Here is a 16,157-nt window from a genome sequence, read left to right as displayed (position 1 = left end):
TCTGCTAGAAGTGGGGTTTGAGCGTGGCAAATGTCGATGTCGGAAGCTAGGAGCAGTTGCGTGTGCTCTGAGCGGTAGGTGTCTAGAGAGTCGTCCGACCTGTTTAAGGGATGCATGCCTCCTCCTTTTATAGACACAAGGAGGGGCGGGATACATGAGTAGGGGGACACGGAAGTCGTCGTCTTCCCCCCGAATCGTGGGGGTGCAGTGGTCAAACACTGTAGAAAGTACACTACGGGGCATGGCATTTGGCGTGGCGATCGTCCTGGCTATCGTCCTTGGTCTCGCGGATATCGCGCCGGCGTCCTGCCAACCCCTGTAGGCAGAGTGGTCGTTGCTGTAGGGCGTACAGCTCTCCAGATGTGGCGTTCCGTGGGCCCTGCGGGTCTGGATCTTGTGTACTCCAGCGGCAGCGGGGCACGCGGCGGTCCCGTACCCCTGGACGGAGTGCTGGCGTGCATACTTTGGAGGTCCCGGACCCCTCGAGGGGGGAGGTCCGGGCTCCTAGCTGCGAATGATGGGCGTCCCTCTCCGAGGGGCTCGTGGCGACACCGGACCTCCTCCCAAGCAGGAGGTGGGCCCGGGGTCTTACGTGTGATGATGTAGAGTCCGGACGGCCAGAGTTGACAGAATAGCACGGGGGGCAGTGCCGGACACGCTCCATCCCGCGTCGCAGGTCCCACAGTATCGCCACAGCGCCTGGGATGGCGAAGCAGTGACCGGAGCGGGCGGATGGGACTCCGGTCACAGCCATCGTGGGAAATGGCAGTCTGACACCGTCTGTCCTGAGCACTGTGGAGGAGTGGTTGGCACTTAAAGCCTCCGTACGACGGGCGGGCGAGCTGCAGGGCTGTTTTGTCCCTTGTGCCGAGGGGTGGCCTCGAGCGAGGCGGAGATGTGCCGCCCGCTCGAGGGTAGGTTCGCTACCCTCGAGCGAGGCGGAGATGTGCCGCCCGCTCGAGGGTAGGTTCGCTACCCTCGAGCGAGGCGAAGATGTGGGGCGCAGTCGAGGGGTCTCGACGGGAGCCCTCGAGCGAGGCGGAAACCACCCCGCAGTCTGAGGAGAGCGTGGATGGGCCGCACCGTGTCGGTGGGCCACGTGGTTGGGCTTCTTTGAGTCCTTTCTTTCTTCCAAACCGGAGAGAGTCCGTGGGCCTTTGTGGGCCCGATTGCCTTAGCATGTGTTTGCATTTTAAAGCGATCTTAGTACCCCGATTAGGGTGTCTCTAATCGTGGTACCCGACAGTAGCCCCCGAGGCTTTGGTCGAGTCAAGGGATTCGGCCAAAGGGTGATTCGGCGATTTCCCCCTTGATGTGATCAGACAATGCCGCGCACCCGCCAGACGCGCCTGAGCGTCAACCCGGCGGATGTGACAGCACGCCGGTCGGGGTAGTGCGCCCGCGGGGGGAGTACTTTGAGGCGCGCGCCTTTTGTGTTTTGTTTGTTCCGGGGACAGGATGTGTCCGCAAGCTGAGGGGGGCCAGGGCGACGATGGCGCTTGCTGTGGCAGCTGGCGCTTTCGTCGCGCTGTCCCGTGCTCAGGGCGCTGGCCCCGGCTTCCCTGGTTGCCTTGCGGCGTGCCATTCGAGGGCGGTCGGCCTGAACCGATGCTGCGCCGCTTAGCGTCCAGGGGCTCAGCTTCGCTTTATTTCGTTCGGTCGCGTCTCGGCGCGGTAACCGAGGGCATCCTTTGCTCGTGAAATGTTGCGCCGTCACGGGCGGTCCAAGCCCTTGCCTTTTGACAGGCTTGAAGCTTGGCGCTCGACGCAACTATAAATAGGGGTCGTAGGGTTCCCTTTCTTCTCCAACCTCCCTGCTCTTTCTTCTAGCATTGCCCAAGTCTTGTAATGTTTTACTTTGCCTCTTGTGTCCGGCCCCCAGACGGGGTGGCATGGCTTTTTTAGGCTTTGGTGCTAGAAGAGTGCTTGCGAGTGGCGGGGGAAGACCGGAGAGGGCGTGCGCACCATCCCTCATCTTAAGTGGGATCAACAGAAGAGCATTGGCCCCGTGGGGTCCTGCTCCTGCGATGTCCCCTAGCCTGAAGGGGGATGGAGACGCCTGACCGTGGTGCTGGCGCCAGGTCGGGCGGCTGTTTTTTCGCATCGTCCCCCCCCGGCAACAAGGTTGCTCTCGGGGAGACGGTGTGGAGGGTGCTGTCCGCCAGCTCGGCCCCCCGCATAGTCTTCGGCGGAGGAGATGCCAGAAGAAAGCTTGTGAGGAAAGCATCCCGCTGGACCTGTGTGGCCTGGGGGCTGTTCCTCGCATCCCTAGCAGCCTGGCCGTCGCTCCAGCCAGGGGCTCGGTGCCTTTCTTCGCCGCTTGCTCCTCCCCAAGACAGGGAAAATTGCCACGCAGGTGGCAATGTGTTTGTACTTTTCGACGGCTTCGCGCCGGTAACCCTTTGTAATCTTTATTTGCATTGAGCAATAAAGTCCCCCTTTCTTTTTTACAGGAAGTATGATCGATGGTATAGGGACATACAGAGGGTTACCGTCCTCGAATATGCGTGACGCGCACCCGCGGGTGTAGCCCCCGAGGCCTTGGAGGAGAGTTTGTGCTCGTCCAAGGGCTATAAACGTTGCCCCACTGGGTTGCCTCACCGAGATGGCCGTCCATCGTCTTTTTCAGCCGGCAACGGCACTCTTTCAGCCGCCCTCGGCATTCTCCGTGCTGGTACAGCAACCCGGCGTTCAGCTTAACCGTAAGGACAGCGCACGTTAATAGCGGGGGATTTGGTTATACACGTGGAGCTTCGCAATTAACGGTCGTCGACTTACTCGAGGGTGCGATCGGAACCGTGGTGTGCGAGGAGCCCCCGAGTCCAGGCCCGTGTGAAGGCGTTCAGGGGAACCCTCGACTTTGATTACGACCCTCGTCGCCCTTCCGCAGGGAGGAGGGGTGAAGCGCACCATGCTACCCATGCCCGGGCCGCGAGCTATGGCTGCTTCGGTGAGCTGTTAGCGGGTTGTTCAAGCGGACGTCCGTGCCCCGTTCGATAAGGGTCGGCTCGTGGTCCATGGACACGTCTCATAAAGCGCTCGCGAGGGTTCGCTAGGCGGGGCTCGGACCCATTCGATAGGGTCCGAGGGCTCGATGCTCTCCCTCGATGGGATCCCCCTTCTAGGCACCCTCGACTGGCCTTGAACACTGCGTAGGATGTCTCGAACTCCGCGTTCGAGGGTGGCTTGTACGGCACATCCATGCAGTCCCTGACTCTGGCGATCTGGGGCGCCTGTCGAACCCTCGAAAGGCCAGGCTTCGAACCCCTAATCAGTAAGGCCTCGGAATGTGATTCCTTCGAGGGTAAAGGGACCCACGAAGGAATATTCCGTCTTGATTCGAAAACGACGGAGAGTCGCGAGTCACGCGCACGGGTCTTCCGCTGGTGGTGGGCGATGATTGAGTTCTAGGCCGTCGAACTTGTCTTCAAGGCGGCGCACTGCATTGCAGTATGCCTCCATTTTCAGGTCGTGGCAACTAGACTCCTTCATTACTTGGTCGATGACGAGTTGAGAGTCACCACGTACGTCGAGGCGTTTGGCGCCGAGCTCAATGGCGATTCGGAGACCACTGAGGAGGGCCTCGTACTCCGCCATATTGTTAGACGCAGGGAAATGCAAGCGTACCACGTACCGCATGTGTTCCCCGAGGGGTGAGATGAAAAGGAGGCCGGCGCCGGCACCGGTTTTCATCACCGACCCGTCGAAGTACATGGTCCAGCATTCGGCCTGGATCTGTGGTGGGGGTAGCTGAGTGTCCGCCCACTCAGCCATGAAGTCAGCCAAGATTTGGGACTTGATCGCTTTGCGAGGGGTGTAAGTGAGAGTTTCTCCCATCAGCTCCACAGACCATTTGGCAATTCTACCCTCGGCTTCCCGGTTGCGGACTATCTCTCCCAAAGGGAAAGATGAGACCACGGTGACGGGATGGGCCTCGAAGTAGTGGCGCAGCTTGTGTCGAGCCAAAACCACTGCGTAGAGCAGCTTCTGAATCTGCGGATAGCGTGTCTTAGTTTTAGACAACACCTCGCTGATGTGGTACACCGGCCGTTGGACGGGCAGAGCATGACCCTTCTCTTGTCTTTCGACGACGACCACCGCGCTGACCACTTGGGTCGTTGCAGCTACGTACAGAAAGAGGGGCTCGCCGTCCGTGGGTGGTGTGAGAATGGGGACATGAGTGAGCGATGCCTTCAGCCTGTCGAGGGCTTCTTGGGCTTCGGGGGTCTACGTGAAGTGCTCGGTTTTCCTCAAGAGTCAATACAGGGGTAAGCCTTTCTCGCCGAGACGCGAGATGAACCGGCTGAGGGACGCTAGGCATCCCATGACCCTCTGTACCCCCTTTAGGTCTCGGATCGGTCCCATTCGAGTGATGGCCGAGACTTTGTCAGGGTTGGGTTCCATGCCCCGCTGGGAGACAATGAAACCCAAGAGCATGCCTCGAGGCACCCCGAACACGCACTTCTTGGGGTTAAGTTTTACCCCTTTGGCCCGTAGGCAATCGAACGCGATCCTGAGATCGGCGACCAGGTCGTCCGCCTTCCTGGATTTTACAACGATATCGTCGACATATGCCCCTACGTTGCGCCCGAGATGGTCTCCGAAAACGTGGAGCATACACCGCTGATACGTAGCTCCGGCGTTTCTGAGGCCAAAGGGCATCGTAACGTAGCAGTACATGCCGAAAGGTGTGATAAAAGAAGTCGCGAGCTGGTCGAACTCTTTCATCTTGATTTGGTGATAGCCGGAATAAGCATCAAGAAAGGATAAAAGTTCGCATCCCGCAGTAGAATCTACGATTTGATCGATACATGGCAAAGGAAAGGGAACCTTCGGACATGTTTTATTTAAACTTGTGTAATCTACACACATCCTCCAGTTTCCACTCTTTTTCTTTACTAATACAGGATTAGCAAGCCACTCGGGATGGAATACCTCCTTGATGAACCCGGCCGCCAGAAGTTTCTGCAACTCCTCGCCGATCGCCCGGCGCTTGAGCTCGTCGAAGCGTCGTAGACGCTGTTTCACCGGCTTGGAGTTGGGTCGGATATCAAGGGAGTGCTCGGCGACCTCCCTCGGTATGCCAGGCATGTCCGAGGGGCTCCACGCAAAGATGTCCGCGTTGGCGCAGATAAAGTCGACGAGCACCACTTCCTATTTGCTGTCAAGGGTGGCGCTAATCTGCAACGCCTTGTCGTCGGAGTGATTCGGATTGAGGGGCACCCTCTTGATACCCTCGGCGGGCTCGAAGCTGCCCGCGTGTCGGTGCGTGGAGTCCAAGGCCTCGCTTGCCATTTTGTCGAGGGTGGCGGCGAGGGCCTCGTCCTCCGCCTGAGCCTCCGCATGGTCAACGCACTCGACGTCGCACTCGTAGGCATGCTCGAACGAAGAGCCGACGGTGATGACGCCCTTCGGACCCGGCATCTTCAGCTTGAGGTAGGTGTAGTTGGGGATGGCCATGAACTTGGCATAGTAGGGACGGCCAAGGATGGCATGATAAGACCCTCGAAACCCCACTACCTCAAAGGTGAGTACCTCCTTGCGGAAGTTGGCTGCCGTGCCGAAGCAGACAGGCAGATCGATCTGGCCGAGAGGTTGAACGCGCTTTCCCGGCGCAACGCCATGAAATGGCGACTTGCTGGGGCGAAGCTTGTTCAGTCCGATCCCCATGAGCTCCAAGGTGTGGGCGTACATGATGCTTAGGCTGCTGTCTCCATCCATGAGCACCTTGGAGAAGCGAGAGTTGCCGATGACGGGATCGACAACGAGTGGGTACCGTCCCGGGTGCGGGACGTAGTCAGGGTGGTCATCGCAGCCAAAGGAAATGGTGTTCTCCGACCAGTCGAGGTAAGATGGCGTGGCCTTGGTGACGGAGAAAACTTCTCGGCGCTCGCGCTTGCGCTGCTGGCAGGTCATGTTCGTCGTTGGTCCTCCAAAGATGAAGAAGGCGTTCTCCACTGGGGGGAACTCGTCGTCTCCACCTTTGTCGCCAGCATCCTTTTTCCTGTACTCATCGCGATGCGCGACGCGGTTGAAGTATTTCTTGAGCATCTCGCATTGCTCGAGGGTGTGGTTGATCGAGCCCTTGTGGTAAGGACACGGCTTCTTAAGCATGTCGTCGAACAGGCCACCACCGCCTCGAGGGGCCTCGAGGTCCTTTACGGTCCGGGGCGGCAGCGAAGGCCTCCTCGGAGTCCTCTGCCTGCCCCGATCCGCGCTGGTTCGGTGGGACTGGCTTCTTTCCCTTCCTCCCCCGCTTCTGTTTCTTGGGGGCGTTGGGCTTGACGTTGCTGCCCTCCGCGGGCGCATCGTCTTTGCGCTTGCTCGGCTTGTCATCGAAGATAGCACCAACAGCCTCCTCGCCGGCGGCGTAGTTGGTGGCAGCATCGAACAACTCATTGGTGTTGGCGGGTCGACTTCTCGTAAGCTCGTGCACCAGGTTCCTGCACGTCGTACCCTCGAGAAAGGCGTTGATGACCTCGACGTGGGTAACGCTGGGGAGCTTGGTGCATTGCTTGGAGAAGCGCCGCACGTAGTCGCGCAGGGACTCGTTGGGCTTCTGGCGACACCCTTTGAGGTCCCAGGAGTTCCCAGGGCGCACGTATGTGCCCTGGAAGTTGCCCACGAAGATCTTGACTAAGTCGGCCCAATTGTGGATCTGGTCCGCGGGCAAGTGCTCGAGCCACGTTCGTGTGGCATCAGCAAGGTGAAGAGGAAGGTTGCGGATGATGACCGCGTCTTCCGTCGCACCGCCTAGCTGGCACGCTAGGCGGTAATCGTTGAGCCAGACTGCAGGATCGGTCTCGCCCGAGTACTTGACGAGGGTGGTGGGTTGTCGAAAACACGGGGGAAAGGAAGCCTTTCGAATCTCCCGGCTGAACACCCGGGTGCCCGGAGGCTCCGGGGACTCACCCCTGTCGTGCTCGGGGTCAAAGCGTCCACCCCGTCGAGGGGTGTACTTTTTGCCGCCGACGATGTAGCGGGCATTGCCGTCTTCGGCGTGCCCGCGCATGTCAAGGAGCCGTTCCCTCGCGGGAGGCCTTTCGATGCGGTCGTGCACCGAGGGTGCCTTCGCACCGGGCGCTACGGCTGCTTTGCCCTTCGCCGCTGGTGGAGTGTGCACCGAAGCCTCGTGGTCCTGGTGCACAGCCCCACCAAGCAGCTCCGGGGCCTTTGAGCGCATGCGAGACGCAGAGCTCTCGACCTGCTGCACGGCAGCTTGCTCGATGAGCGCCTGTGCCTCGCGGCGCAGGTTGTGGCCTGAAGGCGTCGATGGCTCGGGCATGGCTTGAAGTAGGTAGGCCGCAGCGACGAGTTTTTCGCCGGCCGTCTTCAGTTCCGGAGGTTTGTCGACGTTGTTGTCGGCCAGGATGCGTTCCCGGGCAACGAGCGCCACCGCCTGGACGTGCGCGCCCCGTGCGGTGCACTGCTGCTCGAGCGCGGTGCGCAGTTCCTGTGTCTGCCGGCGTTGCTCATCGAGCTTGGCTTGAAGCTCTTTGAGCTGTGCCAGCTGTGCTTGCCGCGCCGCCGAGCTTGACGAAGAAGAAGGGGCCGCAGGCGGCACCACCAGTTGGTTCGCCTGCGGGTCCACTCCATCGTCCCCGTCGTCGCCCGGGGCATTGTCGTCCTGCTCGTCCGCAAGGTCTGCCATGAAGCACTCCCGGGCGGGGTTATAATCCCCCTCGCTGGAGTCCTCAGAGCAAGTGAGGCAATAGGCTGTCGCGAGTTGGAACGAGCGGAATGCGTCGGGGTCGCGGACCCCGGAGTAGTCCTCGGCCTCCTCGGCCGTGAAGTTGTTCATGAAGAAGTTGACGTCGTCGGCGATCGAGCTCGCCGTCTCGGGGTAGGATTCGTCGGGGGACGACGCGATGAGGTTGCGGATCGACAGAAGGTGATGACCCGGCAAATCCTCATACTCGGTGAAGTTAGAACTGATCGAAGAAGCGTAGGTCGCAGTATTGTGCATCCCGAAGGGGAAGGGCGATGGCGAGGTCGAGCCCCCCCTGGGAGGCACTGGTACTGCGGCAGGTGATGGTGCCAGCACGGACGACGCCGAGGCACGTGATGACGATGCGGTGGCCCCGTTGGCCGCGATGCCGAGTTGCGATATGCCAGCCTCAACCCACGCGGGGGAGCTGGGACAAGACGCACGGCGCCGCTCCGCGCGTGCTTGTCGAGAACGCTGGCCCGAGCGCTTGTTGCGCTGGGCTGGTGAAGTCGAAGGGACGGGGTCGCGTCTAGGCGAGAGGAGCTGCATGAGGTAACCGTTGCCGGTTGCTCTGAACTCGAGACTCCCGAACCAGATCACGAACCCCGTTGGGAGCGGATCCGAAATGCCAATGGGATATGGGTTGGATCTGCCCGCCATCTCTGAAGATCAAATGGGAACAAGAGAGAAAATATCACGCAGCAAGCCCCCCTACCTGGCGCGCCAACTGTCGGTGTCCTGACACGGGGGCCCGGATCCCAACTAGTAAATGCTGCGTGTTTCCTCGTCCCAGATGATGATGCAAGAGGCAACACAGTAACGCACGGTTTATCCTGGTTCCGGCCGCGGGGCCGTACGTCCAGCAAAGGAGGTGTGCGAGTGCACTGTATTATCTTACACCCGGAGTGCTTGTAGTAGGGGGTACAAGCGAGGTGAAAGAGGGAGGGAGGCTCCCAGGTCTCTGCTAGAAGTGGGGTTTGAGCGTGGCGAATGTCGATGTCGGAAGCTAGGAGCAGGTGCGTGTGCTCTGAGCGGTAGGTGTCTAGAGAGTCGTCCGACCTGTTTAAGGGATGCCCGCCTCCTCCTTTTATAGACACAAGGAGGGGCGGGATACATGAGTAGGGAGACACGAAAGTCGCCGTCTTCCCCCGAATCGTGGGGGTGCAGTGGTCAAACACTGTAGAAAGTACACTATGGGGCATGGCATTTGGCGTGGCGATCGTCTTGGCCATCGTCCTTGGTCTCGCGGAGATCGCGCCGGCGTCCTGCCAACCCCTGTAGTGGAGTGGTCGTTGCTGTAGGTCGTACAGCTCTCCAGATGTGGCGTTCCGTGGGCCCTGCGGGTCTGGATCTTGTGTACTCCAGCGGCTGCGAGGCACGCGGCGGTCCCGGACCCCCTGGACAGACTGCTGGCATGCATACTTAGGAGGTCCGGGAGACACGTGGAGGTCCCGGACCCCTCGAGGGGGGAGGTCCTGGCTCCTGGCTGCGAATGATGGGCGTCCCTCTCCGAGGGGCTCGTGGAGACACCGGACCTCCTCCCAAGCAGGAGGTGGGCCCGGGGTCTTACGTGTGATGATGTAGAGTCCGGACGGCCGGAGTTGGCAGAATAGTACGGGGGGGCAGTGCTGGACACGCTCCATCCCGCGTCGCAGGTCCCACAGTATCGCCACAGCGCCCGGGATGGCGGAGCAGTGACCGGAGCGGGCGGATGGGACTCCGGTCACAACCATCGTTGGAAATGGCGGTCTGACACCGTCTGTCCTGAGCACTGTGGAGGAGTGGTTGGCACTTAAAGCCTCCGTACGACGGGCAGGTGAGCTGCAGGGTTGTTTTGTCCCTTGCGCCGAGTGGTGGCCTCGAGCGAGGCGGAGATGTGCCGCCTGCTCGAGGGTAGGTTCGCTACCCTCGAGTGTGGCGGAGATGTGCCGCCCACTCGAGGGTAGGTTCGCCACCCTCGAGCTAGGCGGAGATGTGCCGCCCGCTCGAGGGTAGGTTCGCTACCCTCGAGCGAGGCGGAGATGTGGGGCGCAGTCGAGGGGTCTCGACGGGAGCTCTCGAGCGAGGCGGAAACCACCCCGCAGTCCGAGGAGAGCGTGGATGGGCCGCACCGTGTCGGTGGGCCACGTGTTTGGGCTTCTTTGAGTCATTTCCTTTCTTCCAGACTGGAGGGAGTCCGTGGGCCTTTGTGGGCCCGGTTGCCTTAATATGTGTTTGCGTTTTAAAGCGATCTTAGTACCCCGATTAGGGTGTCCCTAATCGTGGTACCCGACACATTTGCAAGCTGAGTTAACTTCCCTCGTGTTTGTGATGAGGAGTCATTATATTTTGGAGTATAGTAAGCGTTATTCTGATCTTGATTTCTTGGTCTTTGGGGTTGATGTGCTTGGTGACCACCTCGGGCATTTTGATTAAAATTGGAGCCATGCTGGTATGAACTTGCATGCTGAGTGAACTTCCCTTGAGGCTGGAATGAAGAGTCATCATATTCTGTGGAATTGTAAGTGTTATGCTGATGATAAAACAATAGTTCTCTGCAATCATCCTCTTCACTGTGGTTCTGATGCTTGGGGGGTGCTGGGGATACTTCAATGTTGAAGGAGTGGGCTTTGAAGATATCTGATGATGATTGGTGTTCCCTGATCCACCATTGTGTTGGGAAGGGGGCTGATGATTTACGAATGCTTTCCTGGAAGTTCCCATTGGAAACACCTGAGGTAGGACTTCATTTCTTTGTTGATAACCGTGGTTGTAGTCCTTGAACATTTGCTGAGTACAAGTGGGATCTGAAAGCATTTTTTGCTGCGGTCCTCCATTTTTATTATAGCATTGATTGCTTTTGGGATCTGATAAACACTGAGCACTTGCTTAAAAGATCCTGTTGCACCCTTATGTGGAAACACTTCATTGTGGTGTGAAGAAGTAGGCCTTGGATTCCCTGGTTCACCATTTTGGGGTGAAGGGTCTTTCCTCTCACCAACCCTAACAGATGAAACAAAATTATATAGGCACAATTGAAGTAAATACCCTAGAACTCTCTAAAAGATATAGTTAGATGCCATTTTCTTTTTAGTAAGAATTTACCATGTATTAGATGCAAATAGATTGTACCTTGCTTAATGTAAATATGCCAAGCAATGGAAAAGCAAGGTCAGCCTAGTAACAGGAGGATGATAGCATTAGAAAACAGTCTTTTCTTTTACTAATTATCTACCATATATTAGATGCAGATGGACGGCATGTATTTCGGCCGTGCAGCTTAGTGTAAATATGCTAAGCAGTGACGCAAGATAACCCTTTTCATGCAATAGGAGGGCATCATAGCAATTGCAACATTATGAACCTGTTCACATACCTTTGCTGAAGAATATTTGTGGATTTGACAATTTGCTGTGGCTCTTGAGGCTGTTTTTGCTTCATGTTCTGCTGCTCTTTGATCTTATTGTCCTTGATCCTGTTCCTGAAATGCATTAGCACCTTTCTTAGACATTACTACTGACCACGATCTCCCATCATGGGTATTAGCTCAATATCATGTCAAAATATACACCATCACAGTATTTGAGCTTACTTATTTAACCTCAGCAGCTTTTGATTCTCTTTCTCATTAATCCTGGCTGCTCTTGACTTACGTGCCAAGTCCCCTCTTTCATGTTTTTCTTGTATGACCTTGTTTCTTTCCTCTTCATCAGGCCATGGCTGTGGATGTAAAAAATATATCAGAGCAGCTCAATCAATAATAAGGTTTCTTTTCATATGCAAAGAACCTTGCTAGAGAATGCACCTGTCTCATGGTCTTATCCTTGTAAAGATTTCTGCCCTTGATGAGGAGCGGATGAAGGGGTGGCCACGGCTTGTATCCTTTACTCCATAAAATCTCAATCTACATTACATATAAATTTGTAGCACATAAAGTGGACTCCAGAGATCATTGTGCTAGGCTTCTAGCTATAGTGTAACCGAAGGAAGAATGCATGCTCGTAGAAGAACCAAGGACTAACAGTGAATGTATGCTGTTGCTTTGCAGTGCCATAGCTTTCTTTTATTATTCTACCGGCATTGGTCCTTTGACCACATAGGCGGCCCTTGACTTCACGTGGAGCTCCCTTTTTCCTACATCAATACTCAATAGAAATAAACAATGAAAATAAATTTAATGATTGAAGATTCACGATTCTTGATAAACACCACCAGAGTTTGCGCTTGATACTACCTTCTGTAAATGTATTGCTCAAACATCACAACATCACCTTTGCACGCATCACCTACATGAATTATGGGCTCTATAAGGGAGACAAAATTTGCAAATAAACAGCACAGGAATTCAAAACTTATCAAATTATTATATGTTTTTTCATTATAGAAAAGTCCTAAATTAAGGTCATGTAGATGCGTGGACCACTTCAAAGCTATGAAGCTCATTTTCTATAAGCACTTGAAGTCTGTGCAAACATCTAAATAAGTCAACAAATCTGTTTAAGCTTTCTTCTCAATTTCTCATCCATGTTGCAATGTGTTCAATTCTACATTAGAAATAGTTTATTTCACCTTTACAGTTATGAACAAAGCTTGACACTGGGTACTTCTTCTCGCCATCATTTTTCACCCTGTGTGTATGGGAAGCGAAGTGTTAGTGCATCAAGGGCATCGGATATGATATTAAAAAAAAGTCAATAGTCTGCTTGTGTTATGGATTGTCAACACCAGAAGTTCAATAATAAGGGTTTTTTTTTAAAAAAAGGATATGACGTTAGGGTTGTGGTTCATACTCTATATGCTCTCTGATTCGATTTAGGAGCAATTCTTTCTTGCCTGTCAATCTTAACTTGTGCATCCGCAAATATGCTTTACATTCGTAAACCTTCAGTTTCTCAAGCTGAACATCTGTACATTGCAACAATGCTCTTATGAGCAACCACGTTATGCAAATAAAAAGAAACTTTTGCACATTTGATCCATGGAACTGTAGGCATAAAAACATTTACTAAACATGCTTCCACCAAATGATCTCACGACCTCTCTGCTTGTACTTAACATTACATTGACAAATGACAACAGAAGGAATAACTGAAGCCCAATCCCCTTGTAAAACAGCTACAGCATGATAGTAAATACAAAATTATAATGGTATTTTTCGGAAATTTTGTATCAATCAAAATTTCCATGCCAGTTTCTAAACTTTTGTGCCCAAGCAGATAAATGCATACTGAAGTTCATTGTATATCAATCAAATTCACATGCCAGTTTCTAAACTTTTGTGCCTAAGCAGATAAATGCAAAATAAAGTTCATTCCCTGCACCAAGTTATTGAAATGAATGAAAGTGTGCAGAGGATACTGTGTTTCATATGCTGTTACAAAACAAAAGAAAACACGATTTTCTTTTCTATTAGCCAAGTTGGCGATAGGTCCTCATATCATTTCCCCCAACTTTACACTTGCAGGCATAATATATTGTAGTTCCATTTCTGAATGAGTTCCACCAGCATTACCCGAAAGAAACAAGAATCGAAGACTCACCCTGCTTGAGCTTGTCCACCATGGCCAGAAGGTCAATCTCCTCCTTTCCCATCTTCAGCACTGCTGGCCCTTTCCTTAAATCGCGAAATTCTTCTCACATGAACCCACAAAGATCGCAGAACAAGATCCCTACTCTGATCCAATACGATCGCCTCGAATTGGACAGGTTTACCCAATCAGAGAAGGACGAACCGGAGACCAACCCCGCTGCCTAACCTGCCCCTGCGCGCCGAGGCCGAGATGGACATCCGGCTCATCCTGGCCCGCAGCATGGCCTCCACCTCGAGGTCCCCGTCGGCGGCCGGGTCGAAGGTGGGGTCCTCGTCGGAGCCCCCGTCGGGTTCGCAGAAGTCGGAGAGGCTCGATACCTCCGAGCCCTCGCCGTCGCTCTCCACATCCGCTTCCTCCTCCGATTCATCCGAGTCTTCATCCACCTCGTGCCGATCTTCCAGCGACCGGGGGAGGTGGTCGGCGCGGGGGTCGGCGGCGGCGACGGCGGCGGCGGTGGACATGGCGGGTTAACGGGTCGACCGTTGGGGAGGAGAGTGGAATGGATGGGTAAGGGGAGGGAGGGTTTCCTTTTTCGCGTTTTGGTTTGAAAATGTGTTTGCTATTTCTGGGCTCATCGCGGCGGGCGGTTCAATAGGGAATTTTTTTGTAATTTTTAACTTTTTTTAATAATATTTTAAATTTAACCCAGCTCAGTTTTAATTTGCACCAGGTAGTCCGTTTGGTTGCGGCGCGACAGGAAGATTCTGTCGCGCCATGGCATGTAGCGCGACAGCGTCGCCACGCTGGCAGGCCGACCCCGCGCTGCAACAAGTGGAAGCTGATGTGGCCAACCTGTCACGCCAATATGGCTGGCACGATAAGAATGTTATATCATGCCAGCGTCATGCGCAGATCAGAATGGACTGCATTTTCCTTGGGCTGGCGCGACGGTTCAGTATTGTCGCGCCACTCAGGGTGGCGCGACCAGGAATGCCAGTTTCGGCAGGCAGTTCATCCACCGCAGAATACATGTCCTTAATCATTTTGGTTACATTCCCAGCGGCATGTTGATTATATATATGCTAGGATATAAGTTTAGAAATGAACTTACTAAGTTAGCTGCAGTTTATTGAGCTAGTGCATCATAGTTGAGTCCTCCTTTAGCAGCCAATGCCTATTAACATTTCGAGATCAGCAACATGTATTTTTTAAAACATGCATGGTGCAGTGAGAACAACAGTTCACGATATTATCCGCACAACATGCTGAACTTCGTGAAGACCAATATTTTCCTTTCGCAGCTCCTCATTTTCCCTTTCAAGTCTCTTCTGTCTAGCAGAAATGTGTGCTTGTGCACTTCTCTTCCTTGTCTTAACTTCTTCCTTCTCAACAATGCTGCCTCATCAGATATTCCCAGCTTCCCATGTGTCATTCTACCCACACACTCATAGATGACAGAAGCATCGAAATTAGGATGCTCAGTTCTCCGATTCGGTCCATGTTTATTTGACATTGCTGCTTCATATTGTGCCTTTTCCAAAATAAACAAGAAGAGCCACATATTTGGTCAGAGGATCAATCTTCAGCTCCCCTTCAAGCTCATATAGATGAAGTTACATTTTACACATATAAGTACCATATATTGTTGAAGAGCAAAGGTAAGTTGTGAATCTTCTCTATCTTAATCCATCACAAACACAAATATTCATCACAAGCACAAATACTCCGTCACAGGAACAAATAGTCCGTCACAAACGTAGATAGTCCATCACAAATATAAATGTCGTGTGTCCTCAGAACACAGTGCATTACAAAACACAAATAAGTCTCTAGGATCATGGATATCACCAACTCAATGCATCACTGACACAGACACATACTACAATGGCCATCTACTAGCGGCGACGGCGTTGCTCTGGTGGGCTGAACGGATCGCATAAAGTGCATTATTTCATACAAAAACATTCCAAAAGTTATTCCAATGCGCGATAGATTTATAAGCTTATCATCGGTAGCAAATAGAAAGATTGATTCTTTCCTAACGCATCCAGGCATTCAGCAATAATTCTGAAACAAGACACCTCCATTTTTTGCATGCATAACGATGAACACTGGAGTCCATTGTTCGTACTCAAATGGCCTTCAGTTTCCCTAAAATCAAACCTGAACTTAACTTAATTATATTTAGGTTCATATATACCACTATAGCCGAGATCCTAGAGATAAATGAATAATTCAATTGTTTGATAGGGGTAATCCAACCTTTTATCTCAAAGTTACCACATAATAATTTAAAAAATATTTAAATTTTATCAAAAAATTCTAAAAAATGGCATGAAGACATATTTTCAATTAATGAGCATACCATAAAAGTTTCAAATGATTTTAAAAAAATTAAAGCTAAACATTATATAGAAATAAATACATCACTCACGTAGTTTCATATAACTTAAGCCAAACATCAAAGTTTGTGTATCTCGAAATATTTTTGAACCCAAAAGTATTTCAAATTTGAACACAACATTGTATTTATCTTAATATTAGGAAACATAAAGTTATATTAGCAATTGTTATACAAAAGTATGCTTTTCTATTTTCTACTTGGATGGAAAAAATAAGCCATACGAAAAAGATCCAATAAATAGCCTTAGGCAGTGAGTCGGTGGTAGTGAGCATCCATGAACAAACGAAAAACCTTAGGCAGGTTCGGGCTGCGGCAGCGGCTCGTGGTCGCAGTTTTGACTGTGAGCGAATGCGTCGTAGAAGGCCCACTTGCTTTCTCTCCGGCGCCCACAAGACTTTTTTTTCCCATGCTATCAATCCCGCCCATAAATCACGCATTTTTTTCCTCCTTTCCTTCCTTGTGTTTCTCTTTCCTTGCATCGTCCACTACTTGCTCTCCGACGTCTAGAAGACTTTCCTTTTTCTCACGCCATCAA

At 53.0% G+C, this 16,157-nt stretch overlaps 1 protein-coding gene across 2 annotated transcripts; it reads right to left on the bottom strand.

The window, feature by feature from the left end:
• Nucleotides 1-9,988: 9,988 nt before the first annotated feature.
• LOC120693464 (zinc finger CCCH domain-containing protein 62-like) lies at nucleotides 9,989-13,805 on the bottom strand. Of its 2 annotated transcripts, none has more exons than XM_039976910.1 (10): nucleotides 13,444-13,805; nucleotides 13,228-13,301; nucleotides 12,478-12,592; nucleotides 12,257-12,315; nucleotides 11,922-11,973; nucleotides 11,710-11,821; nucleotides 11,493-11,591; nucleotides 11,280-11,407; nucleotides 11,064-11,168; nucleotides 9,989-10,690 (listed from the first exon to the last, which is right to left on the bottom strand). In XM_039976910.1, the coding sequence occupies exons 1-10, from the start codon at nucleotides 13,737-13,739 to the stop codon at nucleotides 10,384-10,386; spliced, it is 1,347 nt and encodes a 448-aa protein (XP_039832844.1). In that variant the 5' UTR covers nucleotides 13,740-13,805; the 3' UTR covers nucleotides 9,989-10,383. The 2 variants fall into 2 exon arrangements, with proteins under 2 accessions (XP_039832844.1, XP_039832845.1); XM_039976911.1 differs by having other exon boundaries at nucleotides 11,289-11,407.
• Between the last annotated feature and the right edge of the window lie 2,352 nt (nucleotides 13,806-16,157).

Source organism: Panicum virgatum, chromosome 9N (assembly GCF_016808335.1).
Source record: "Panicum virgatum strain AP13 chromosome 9N, P.virgatum_v5, whole genome shotgun sequence".
Classification (NCBI taxonomy): domain Eukaryota; kingdom Viridiplantae; phylum Streptophyta; class Magnoliopsida; order Poales; family Poaceae; genus Panicum; species Panicum virgatum.
Note: the sequence above shows the minus strand (reverse complement) of the source record. Positions and strands in the feature narration are given on the sequence as shown.

What these genes read in the sequence shown, in the direction of transcription:
- LOC120693464 (XM_039976910.1), bottom strand. Translation starts at nt 13,739, where the DNA reads ATGTCCACCGCCGCCGCCGTCGCCGCCGCCGACCCCCGCGCCGACCAC. An exon ending in GGTGGACAAGCTCAAGCAGG is followed by an intron (nt 12,593 to 13,227) that starts GTGAGTCTTCGA and finishes TGCAATGTACAG; the next exon opens with ATGTTCAGCTTGAGAAACTG. An exon ending in AAGCTGCTGAGGTTAAATAA is followed by an intron (nt 11,169 to 11,279) that starts GTAAGCTCAAAT and finishes AATGCATTTCAG; the next exon opens with GAACAGGATCAAGGACAATA.